Here is a 12,241-nt window from a genome sequence, read left to right as displayed (position 1 = left end):
CCACTGGAGGGAGTCGGGGATGACCTCCCCTGACTCCCCCAGTGGTCACAAACCCCCTCCCACCACAAAAATATGCCGTTTCACAACTTTTTATGTTCACCCTCATATGTCATACCCATCTCCCTGGCAGCAGTATGCAGGTCACTGGAGCAGTTATTAGGGGTGCAGTGGACGTCAGGCAGGTAGACCCAGGCCCATCCCCCCCCACCTGTTACACTTGTGCTGGTAAATGGGAGCCCTCCACACCGCCCCCCAAACCCACTGTACCCACATGTAGGTGCCCCCCTTCACCCCTTAGGGCTATAGTAATGGTGTAGACTTGTGGGTGGTGGGTTTTGAGGGGGATTTGGGGGGCTCAACACCCAAGGGAAGGGTGCTATGCACCTGGGAGCTCTTTTACCTTTTTTTTTGGTTTTGTAAAAGTGTCCCCTAGGGTGCCCGGTTGATGTCCTGGCATGTGAGGGGGACCAGTGCACTACGACTCCTGGCCCCTCCCACGAACAAATGCCTTGGATTTATTCGTTTTTGAGCTGGGCGCTTTCATTTTCCATTATCACTGAAAAACAAAAACGCCCAGCTCACAAATTGTCGAATAAAACATGGACGTCTATTTTTTCCCCAAAATACGGTTCGGTCCGCCCCTTCACTGACATGTTCTCGGAGATAAACGCCCATGGAGATAGACGTTTTCATTCGATTATGCCCCTCCACGGGGCTCATTTTCAAAGCACTTGGACTTACAAAGTTCCATAGGTTACTATGCAACTTTGTAAGTGCTTTGAAAATATGCCTCTATATTGTCTAGTGCTCAAAAATGATGAGAACCATTTAAGAACCATCCCTCCAATACCCATTTCACTCAGTCTAAAAAGCAATAGCTCATGATCGATGTCATCAAATGCTGCCGAAATATCAAATTGCAAAAGTGTAACTTCTACACCATTTGATAAATATCCCGTTATCTCAATTGTTAATATTATAAGCATAGTTTTGATACTGTGCATAGAACAAAATCCATGTTGAGAGATTCTTCCAAACATAAAGAGAATTGGAGATTTACAACAAATTCCAAAAGTTTTGCTAACCAAGGAATACTAGCAACCAGTTTAAAGCTTTCTACTTCAGTAATCTCCACCTACATTCTTTGGTTTGGGTGCCAGAACAATTGAAGTTATTTCTGCAGGATAAATACCCTCCATCATTATTAATAAATGTGAGCCAAAGCAATATTGATGAATAAATGATAAATAAAAAGAAGGATAAACATCAAGAGGAGATTTTTTGTTGGCAATTCTTCCAATGATTTTTTTCAATCTTGGCAGCGCTCTTGGAACAGGATTGAGTTACTATTCTTCCAGAGGTTATTAAAATTGATAGAGCTCACCGCTCTTTGGGACCCTGTGAGCAAATCAACCGGATATTGTGGTATGCTACCACAGCTTTCCTCAAAAAGACCGAATCTACCAAGCAGCGCGCAGACATAAGAACAATTTTGTCTGGGACACTTTTTCTGTTGAGATATGCCCAGATTTGTCCCCCGTGACACTGAAATGGCAAAGGAAACTTGGAGATGTAACCAGGAAGTTCCAGGCAGAACAAGTATCTATGGACTTTCCCCTTGGTTTAGCCTTTTGGGCACAGAAGTCTGTTCGGGTAATATCTAGACCAGAAGCAGTCGTAGTGCTGAGATCCTTGGGATAGTGGAGTGATGAAGACCTCCCCCAGGTGGCATCTATTGCCAAGCAGGACTCACTGAAATGGCAGTGAGTGCCATCAGCTTGTGGCAGGCTGCGCTGTTATACTGGAGTGTCCACAAACGTTTTAGCTCCCATTATGTGACTCTGTAACCACTTTTTCTGATCTCTTTAGGTTGCAGGGTTTGTGTTTGCGTACCTGCTACACCACAGGTTTTGCCCAGATTTCCTTGCGGGTGTTGACTTATTGGTTTGGAGTGTTCTGCACATGTGGCCATGTCTCATGTCCAGATTCACTTTATTCCAGTAATCTGGTTCTGTGGCTTCTCCAGACTTGCCTTTTTTGCATGACTGCTTCTGCTGCTTGTTATCCAAACCTCATTCTTAGTTGTGACACCATCAGCAAAGTCCTTCATAATGCACCTTGGAACTTTCATGCTTTGCCTTTGCAACAAGTCTCTTAACCTTGTCTTTGTGTTCCCTGTTTGGATCCAATTCCTGCTTGGTTTTATTCCTGTCTAGTTTTGTTCCTTTGAATCTTACTGAATCTACTGTTTGAGTCTGTGAGAGCTTGGTCTTCCCTTGTCTGTGCTTTCTAGCACAACTGTGAGCTGTCTCTCTGTGTAGTTTGTCTTTAACCCTTTACTTACTGAATCTACTGTTTGAATCTGTGAGAGGTTGCTCTTCCGTTTGTGCTTTCTAGCACAGCTGTGAGCAGTCTGTGGTTTGCCTTTAACCCTTTACTTACTGAATCTGTTGTTTGAGTCTGTGTGAGCTGCTCTTCCGCTTTCTAGCACAGCTGTGAGCTGTGTGGTTTGCCTTTATCCCTTTACTTGCTGTATCTGCTGTTTGAGTCTGCGTGAGCTGCTCTGTTTGACTGTGCTTTCAGGCAGTGTGACCTGTCTCTTTGTGTAGGTTTGCCTTTTATCCCTTTACTTGTTGAATCTGCTGTTTGACTGTGCTTTCGGGCACAGTGTGAGCTGTCTCTTTGTGTAGGTTGCCTTTATCCCTTTACTTATTGAATCTGCTGTTTGAGTCTGTGTGAGCTGCTCTTTTGTTTGACTGTGTTTTCAGGCACAGTGTGAGCTCTCTCTTTGTGTGGGTTTGCCTTTAACCCTTCAGTTACTGTTTGTGCCTGCGTGTACTGGTCTGTCGCCCTTTCATTTGTGGCTGTGTTCTGCATAGCACTGCCTGATTAATATTTTCTTAGGGGATCTCATTCTGTTCCTTTCCCCTTCCTTCCTTCCTTCCTTCCTTTCTGTTTGTTTGAGTTCCAGTTTGACGTTGGGGCCTGTGCGCTTGGACTCTGTTATGTGTGGTTTACAGTTCAGCCTTGCAGCCAGTATGTGTTCTACCTTTTGTTCCTGGTTCCTGCTACAGCCAAGCTCCGTTTCTGCTTTGTGTTTAGACTGCACTGCTTTGTTTGCTGTGTTTTGTGCCTTGTCTTGTTTTTCTCTTTTTCATGTCTGAATCCAGTTTTTGTCCTGCCTTGTCTTGCTGTTTCTGAACCAGTTTTAGTCTTGTCCTGTGGTTTGCAGTGTTCCTGTCTGGGTTGTTTTAGCCCTTTGTTTTGCTTCCTCATCTTGTCTGGATCCAGCTTCTGTCTTGTCTCCGTTTTGTCCAGTTGTGCCCTGTGCCATCCCAGAGGACTTGTCTGCTGCAGCCCTGGCTGCAGACCAAGGGCTCAGCATCCCTGAATCCGTGACATATATTTTCCTGCTGGGGATGAAGTTCTTCCTTCTGCCCCCCCCCCCCCCCCAGCTATTGCTATTGTGATGGCAGGGGGTTTTCTGAGTGTTTGGGTGGGGGGCTGGGGTGGGTTTGGGAGGGGAAGTGGGGGGAAATTGTTTTTAAGGCAAATTTTTCCTTTTGTGTTTGGGTGGGGTTTCTTGCCCTAAGAGTTTATTTTCCCTTGCTTTTTGACACATGTGAACTTAGTGACTTTAAATGTGCATGGACTGAATTCTCCATATAAGAGACAGTGCTTGATTAAGGAGGTTAAAAGGCTCTCGGTCTCTATATTTTTTGTCTAAGAGACCCATTTCATGAGACGCTTTGAGGGTCGTTAAGGCACCATTATTTTTTCAGTGTCTTCTGACTTCCCACCCGACCAAGGTTAATGGGAGTGGCAATGTTACTGCATAAAACTCTCCAAGTTGATATTTTTTGATATACTACATGACCCTTCTGAGCGTTTTATAGGGGTGCATGTGGAGATACAAGGTGCCTGATTTAATCTTGTGTCAGTTTGTGCATCTAATCAGCACCAAAGAGTTTTATGATTTGTTGCTCACTATTGAAGCTTATTTTTATTTTTGTTACATTTGTACCCCGCGCTTTCCCACTCATGGCAGGCTCAATGCGGCTTACATATTGTATACAGGTACTTATTTGTACCTGGGGCAATGGAGGGTTAAGTGACTTGCCCAGAGTCACAAGGAGCTGCCTGTGCCTGAAGTGGGAATCGAACTCAGTTCCCCAGGACCAAAGCCACCACCCTAACCACTAGGCCACTCAGACGTCTTCTGCTCTTGACAGCTGCTCTAGATCAACTACTAATTCAGCTGATTGTGCTGCTCTGCAAGGGCTGCTTAGAAGCTTGGATTTAGTTGTGGAGGGTACACTACCCTGGAGTGTCTCAATACACTTTTTTCCCCACTCCCATCGATCCTACACTAGGATAGATTATTTTGTGATAGATCCTTCTTGAGTTAAGCAGTCAAATATTGAGGTCATCGTATAGTCAGACCATGCACCAGTGTGGATGTCCTGATTGCCTGGGACCCCACCCAGAACAGAGGCCAAATGGAAGAAATCCACATGCACACCACTAATAATTAAAAAATATAGATCTAAGGCCTTTGGAAGAGAGTGCTGAGAGTCACACGTAGTAACAGTAGCTCACCCAGAACTGTCTCAACTTCTTCCAGCTCTCTTCTCCTTTTTATTAACAAAAAGAATGCATGAAGTCATGAGGTCAGAGTCACCAGGTATACAATATACATGACTGGATACACGGTATAGATGGTACAAGACATAAATGCTCATGGGTTGACGATTATATTCAACTTCTATCAGCATTCTAGAGAGTAACGGTCAGACAGCTGCTAGCTGTTTTGGTAAAGATCATTATCATTCCAGTAAACACCATTAACATTTATAGGAATATGGAACTAACATACATTATTCCATATTACATCTGCATGCTCAGACATCTGCATATTTCACTTTCCTATTCCCTTCTAAACATGCATGTTCTTAGTGACACTTCCTAGCATCGGAACAAAACATTCATTATTTAAGTTTGCTGAAACTGTTAATTCAGCAAGTGTCAGCAAACTAACTAGGTTAAATGCATCTGTCCTGCTCTGCCTTAAGCACTAAAAATGTGAAATTGAGATAATTTTAACTCTTGATATTCCCTTCTGAGCTAGGGGTCCTATCATTTTCATAATACATCCCTAATATCATCCAGCCCTGTACAGTGGGCCTTTATTGATCAAAAACTGCAATTTTGGAGACTCAATGAAAATACTTTATCAGAGGATGAGGTAGTGGGTGATTTCACAAACTTGATACCTAAACATTTTTTGCTTAAATCTACCCGATATAATGTGGGATGGCTTTAAAGCTTTTGTTCATGGTCATCTCATTATATGGTTTAGCAGGCTAAAAAATGATGAGGGCTGCCCAAGATTCTGAATGGAGACAATCTATTTGGGATCTAGAGGTGATTCCGCCTCATACTAGGTCTCCTAGGCAGATTTCTCAATTGCAAGACCTTCGGAATCATCTGGGGACCCTGGGGGTGAATAGCCTCCAATTTGAGACGCAGTTGGCAAGGCAGGTTATACTTTGAGGAGGGTAAGCGGGCAAGTAAGCTCTTGGCACAACAATTAAAGGCTAGGACTCGGTAATCCTTCATTATTGCTTTAAAAAAATGACCAGGGTGTTTTGGTGAAGGATCCAGTTACTATAAGAGACTGCTTTGTCCAGTTTTATCGGTGTCTTTATACGTCTGAAGTCTCGCTGACTGCTGTCGAGATGGATGCTTATCTGACTAGACTGGATTTAGCAAAGCTAGATATGCGGGCTGTGGCCTCTCTTGATGGCGCTACTACCTTTGAAGAGGACGATTAAATCTTTGTCCTTGGGGAAAATCCTCAGATTCAGACAGGCTGTATTCAAAAACGTATACGTTTTTTTTCCCCATGTATTTGGCCCCTATTTTAGTGCAGGTGTTCAATTCAGGTTTGCAGGGCTCATCTCTTCCCCCTTCCATGCTGGTAACCAGGGAGGCTGTGCTTCCTAAGCTGGGTAAGGCCCTACAGCTTCTGGATCCTACAGGCCAATCTCCCTGCTTAACCGGGATGTAAAGCTTTTAGCTAAAGTCCTAGCTAGTTGAATGAATAGGGTGATGTCCACTTTGGTCAAGGAGGATCAATCTGGTTTTATACCTGGGCGCACCACTGGCGATGTCAGATGCACTTTAAATATGAACTGGTATGCTTAGCGACACTCCTGATCATCAATGCTGAAAAAGCTTTTGACAGGGTGGACTGGGTGTTCATGCACTGAGTCTTACTTCACATGGGGCAAATAAGCTCTTGGCACAACAATTAAAGGCAAGGACTCGGCAATCCTTCATTACTGCTTTAAAAAATGAACCAAAATATAGTCAGCTTTACCTGAAATTAATAATTATACACAATTACAATTGTGGTAGTTATAAATATTGAAGAATAACACCGAGAATTTAATTGTGGCTATTTTTATTTTTGTCATAAGTATTTGCCGTGTTTAACTTTTTACCATATAGAAGCTGAGTTAGCTTCTGTTCACTCAGGGGGTTCACTGAAACATACAATTTGACCAGGAGTGCATAAATCTTTGCACATAATTATGACTATACATGAACATGACTTCCAATATAGATAAATAATTTAGGCAGAATCTTGGGTTTTATTCCTGTAGAGAAAAAAATGTAGAGCTGTAACAATTATAAAGACATTATGGGCCCTGTTTACTAAGCCGTGCTGCAGGTGCGCTAATAGAGACCCATAGGAAGATATGGATGTCTCTAGCATTAGCACGCAGTAAAAACGCTAGTACGCCTTAGTAAACAGGGCCCTAAATCTGAATCCATTTTCAATTTAAAAACACACTCACCCAAAGGAGCTAATTAGATTGGTTTTGATGCTGTCAGTCCTTTAAAGAATGACCTTTCCACTGCTGTAAAAATTAGCTTAAGCCTTCACAGAAAGGCAACTCTGCGTTGGGACTGTTGTTGTTTTCATTGTTGTAGCACAAACTTTCAGTGTTAAAAGAAAATAAAAATATGAACTCCTCATCAAGACGACAGCTCTAGTAGTCTAGAAACTAAATATATATGTTTTCCAATATTTTTCCTGCAGGTAGGACAAGTTGAATGACAATATGACACACCTGATTGAGCTAGTTGATAGATGCTGTAAACAGCATGAATATCTAAGTTTTCGACTGTTTTGACTGACATGTGCTTCACCATGCCACAAGAACAGTACACCTTAAACAAGAATTAAGACTGGCCTTTAAAAAATGTGAAACCTCACAAACCAAGAGTCCAGTATGTTTTTTTTATTCATATAGTTGCTCAAGCAATGTTAAAAATACTCTAGAAAATGCCAAAGTATATTCCAAATTTTGGAGCTACAGTAATCCTGAGGAGAACCAGTTCAAAAAACAGTGAGGAATCATTTCCTCTGAATGGTGGTGAAAGCAGGCATCTGAATAGGCTGCACAGGGTGAACAGGCTGAAATACTGGTTTCTTTCGAATATCAGACAGAGACTTTACAGAAGGGAGAAGCTGATTTCTTTTGATGATCTGTAGAGCCAATTGAGTATTACCTATAAAACAAAACCACAGTCAAGTCCTTTGTTTTCTGTGGAAGTCTTACGATAAGAGCAAAAAAACTCTTTGGCAGTTTTTCAAATTCTGTGGTATAAGTCCATACAGCTGAACACTACTTAATATGCATAAAAATTGTTTATTGAAATTTTGTGTTTAAAATGTCCTTCCTTCCTTTAGCCACTCCTGTCTTATCTCACTGTCACCTCCATCTTCCCCATGTCAATCATTTCTGTATTTCTTAAATAATTATAGAAAATTAAAAATTGTGAGCTTTTCTGGAATGAATTTGCATATACAACACTGTCTAATATGGAATGGAGAAATAGGCTAAGGTTATTGCAGCTGGCAGATAAAAGGGGAATCCAATAAAAGAAGACGCACAGAAAAACCACTGCAAAATTCCAAATGTCAGAAAAGCAGCAGTCATAAGAACCAACCAGTGGCTGTGAAATAAGAGGTTTATAAAAAAAAAAAAAAAAAAGAGCAACCTTTGATGATGTAATGTGCTTGCATTGTTCTACCATAGCCCAACATGTTTTGGCAGCGGACTGCATGCATCAGGAGCACATTTGGTCCTCTTAATAGGGACATGTAACACACCTTAAAACAAGAAACTCAATATATAAAGGTTGCCTACACTGGGCTCCTCAAGGCCAGTGTGAGCTTAAAAAAACTGATAAACACACTTTATTGAACATATGACGCCTAGAGCAGGAGTGAAGGCTGCCTGCTCGGCTTCTCTGTCTCCCCACAAAATTTACCACATATTCTGCATATTTGGCTTACAAGAAATGAATAATAAAGTTTCCTTCCCTTTTGCTGTACTTGTTAGCTCAGAGTGATGAAGGTTTTGAGCATTTTGCTTTTTACAATGGCATTGAGATTGACCTGTAGGATTCCGGAGAATTCATGAGGAGCCAAAGCTAAGATGATGGCTCGATCGGCCCCGCTGAGTCCTTTGATATGTTCTGAATGGTCAAGGAAGATTGTGTCAGAAGTGCGGGCGACAGTGGAAGCTGCGTTGGATGTTTAAACTACAGCAAAGGCATGATCGAATCAAGGCTGCTCATGGATGTTTGGATAATATGGATTTGGAGTTTGATGCACAGCATCATCAAGTGGAAGCACTGGAAGCTGGGGCTCAGAGTGCATTGCGTGATATGGATCAACTTTGCCTCAGCATTTAGCAGAAACAATGCAAGTTGAAGGATATGGAGAAAAGCCCAACACAATCTGCAACTAGTGGGCCTTTCTGAATCCTTGAAGGATAAAGATTTGGTGAAAACCCTAGAGACTTGGCTACATCAATCTTTACACTTGGCATCTCTTGAGGATCTTTTTAAAATTGAATGGGACCATTGGCTAGGCTCTGGGACAGGTGGTCATGCTCGTCCTAGGGTGTTTGTTTTTTGTTTTTTGCAAATGGCGCACGTGAGCTATCTTGCAAGCATTGTGATAATCTGAAAGTCTTATGTTTTCAGGATTATATTGCTAAAGTGCACACTCAGTGAAAAGCTTTTGCTCCCCTACGTACTAAACTTTATGTTTGGAAGATTTAGTATGCCTTATTTTACCCAGTGCGACTTTGGATTATGTATGATTGTCAAACCCATTTTGCACCTCTGTGGAGGCACAGAAAACTTTTATTCAAACTCTCCCAGACGGTGTGGGAACTTAGGTAGCTGCTTCTGCGGGTTTTGGATCTGCAAGTAGTATTCATCAGTTTGGACCATTTGTTCTTTATTTGGTATTTTGCCTAAGCACATTAGGACTTTTATATTGGATTTTACTCATGTTTTTTTGTATAAGCTTGTTTTAGTTTGATCAGGATATGTGGTTTAATATTTCTTTTTTTATGGGTTACCTGGGATTTGTCCTGGTAAGGTGGTGGTGGGGGGGTGTCCACATGTCAGATCCCATGGAATAAGGGACACTATTTTGGGGGGCTTGGGTAGGGGGGCAAGGGCATGGGTATGGAAATCTGGGATGACTGGAAAATATTTTGTGTATGGTTCCACTGATTTTGGTTGCATATATTTGATTGTTTTCTTGCTTGCTGAATTTGTCATCAATAAAACAGATTTAAAATAAACACAAACATACTTTATCATCAAAGGTTGCTCTTTTAATAAACCTATTTTATTTAACAGCCACTGGTTCGTTCTTTTGGCACCTTTTCTGACATGATGCTGGACCTCAGGTACAAACAAGGCTAGATTTATTAAAAGGTGCTATTACTTTACTACATGCTAACACATACTGTATCAATGGATATTGTTTACCATAGACTCCATTGCATAAAATGAGATCCATTTACTACTATTATGTGCTAACTCATGGATTGTAAAGCGCCCTGGGGACAGAAAAATACCCAATATACATGTGTGCAACTCTCCTTGAACTACCAGTGATAAATCTGTGTCTATTATGCATCTCTTGCAAACAAAAATACTCTTGTTACATTTGACAAAAGTTATTCAAATAGTATGCTTTTTCTTTCTTACTGCAAATCAGCTGCCTCTATCTGTCACTGGAAGAGAGAAAACTGTAGTATATAGCTGCCATGTGAACAAAATGGACATGTAAAAAGAAGTAAACACATTTGTAAAGACAATGAATTTACCATTTTGCAGTTCAAGATAGACAGCGAGTAGAATTGCTTCAGGTGGAATTTCCTTGGGGTAAATCATTGAAGCAGCCTTATGAAAATGAAAATAAACACTATTAGTTGCAGAATAGTCAAAGAAGGTAATTCACTTACACACCTAGCATGACAAATTCAGAAAGATAAAAACAAGCTACACAAGATGTGACATATATAGATAGATATACACATCTATAATGATGTCACATCTTGAAAAAATGTTTGCAAGAGTATGGTCATAAATCCTGGTCTAGTGTAGTTAGAGGTCTAATGCAGTGTTTCCCAAGTCTGGTCCTGGAGTACCCCTTGCCAGTCAGGTTATCAGGATATCCACAATGAAAATGAATGAAAGATGTGTATATAATGGAGGCAGTGTATGCAAATCAAGTTCATGCATATTCATTGTGGATATCCTGAAAACCTGACTGGCAAGGGGTACTCCAGGACTGGACTTGGGAAACATTGTTGATTATCCAATATCCTTAGTTTAAAAATTGTTCTTAGGAGTTGCTTCTATTATTTTCTTCAATAAATCTCTCTTCCCCCCTCCCCCTTGATGTGGGCTACTTTCAAGTTAGTTATATTTTCCATGTTATTTTCCTTTTATCTCCTTTCTGGTGAATGTGATATTTCTGTGTTAACTTTGTTGTTAAATATGTAATATTAAAAAAAAAACACCAGAAAACCAAACAAATCATGCAGATTGTAGTTTGGGTTGAAAGAGCATCAGAGTTTCAGTAGGTCTAACCTTCTCCTTTGATTTTTAGGATATTGAGGGGGTATTTGACTAGCCAGATGGAGAGAATTTACCTATAGAAATCTGTGTTCTAGTCAAAGAATCTGAAAATGCCAAACAAAACTGTGAGAGTGTAAACTACAATGAGTTCATTTATGTGTGTGGTACACTATGTTGGAATTCTATGCAACTGAAATCAAAGGCATTGAAAATTATATTTCTTTCTGAAAACGTTTAGAAACCTAGCTGTTTGGCATGAAGTCAGGATGATAGGTTAGTTATAAGCTGGAGAAGAGGGAAGTCACAGGGGTAGAAGATTTTGTCCGACATATGGACGATACTGCCGATTCGTTATGGAATGAACATTTTATGTTGTCTGTATATAAAGAATGTTTGTATATGAAGAATGATATAACAATCTGTTTTGTTGTTTGAGTTTGTTTTGAAAAATGCACAATATGTAAGAAATCAGAGGAAGGTATATACATTTAATAGGTGTTTTCAGGAGAGATCAGTTTATCAGTCACAACAGCAACTATGTGTGATGCCAAAGGATAATGAAATCACAGAGCTTTCTCCAAAAGACTGAAGTCTTTTCTGCTCATGAAAGGGACTGCTTATGCTATGGCAGCCACACTGCTTCTACAAGTTCCTATTCATCCAAGATATACAAAGAAAGTAACTCTTCCCAAACGCAGGAAGATGGATGTATTTAAATAATAAAGTGCTATCTTGAAAGTCTTGCAAGGCCGCCACTTGAAGTCTCAGCAGCCATTTTGATGAAATGGAAGTGGGCAGGAAAGAGTGGGGATCTTTCCTGCCCCCAAGAGGTCACTAGACCACCAGGGTGTATTGAGGTATGTTCAAGGATGGTGCCCTGCACTTCTGCAGAAATCCTGGCGGACCCGAGTCCATCCCCACGGACCTGGAGGGGATCCCGCTAACTCCATTCCCATGCAGCTCTCTATTTCAGCCAAAGGCGTTCAGCAGATCGGGCACAGGAATAAAAGTAGCAGATTCTGGAAGTTAGCCAAGGCTGGGGTTTGGTACGTCTTACAGAACAGGGAACGGGAGGAGCGAGAGTATCCAGAACAGGACAGAATAGTATTATAGAAAGAGATGACCTCATTGACCGACTTGGTTAACATAGCAGTTGAGAAGAGGGATGAAACACTTGTGGAGAATGTGCAAGAATCAATAGCCTGAAGATTCCTAAATATATTGGTCGGGACTGGGGAGGGGGGAAGATGCTTGTGAAAGTTATCAGATGATGGCC

At 41.2% G+C, this 12,241-nt stretch overlaps 1 protein-coding gene across 5 annotated transcripts in view; it reads right to left on the bottom strand.

The window, feature by feature from the left end:
* Nucleotides 1-7,295: 7,295 nt before the first annotated feature.
* Nucleotides 7,296-12,241, bottom strand: part of CNOT10 (CCR4-NOT transcription complex subunit 10) — a 130,103-nt gene continuing 125,157 nt past the window's right edge. For all 5 annotated transcript variants that reach the window (XM_030206031.1, XM_030206013.1, XM_030206038.1 and 2 more), the window contains 2 exons: nucleotides 10,209-10,284; nucleotides 7,296-7,581 (listed from right to left, as the gene is read on the bottom strand). In XM_030206031.1, the coding sequence (XP_030061891.1) occupies nucleotides 7,427-7,581; nucleotides 10,209-10,284 (231 nt within the window). In that variant the 3' untranslated portion in view covers nucleotides 7,296-7,426. The remainder of the gene's footprint in view (nucleotides 7,582-10,208; nucleotides 10,285-12,241) is intronic.

This window comes from Microcaecilia unicolor, chromosome 1 (genome assembly GCF_901765095.1).
Source record: "Microcaecilia unicolor chromosome 1, aMicUni1.1, whole genome shotgun sequence".
In the NCBI taxonomy this organism is placed as follows: Eukaryota; Metazoa; Chordata; class Amphibia; order Gymnophiona; family Siphonopidae; genus Microcaecilia; species Microcaecilia unicolor.
The sequence above is the reverse complement of the archived record's forward strand: the minus strand, read 5'-3'. Positions and strand labels throughout refer to the sequence as shown.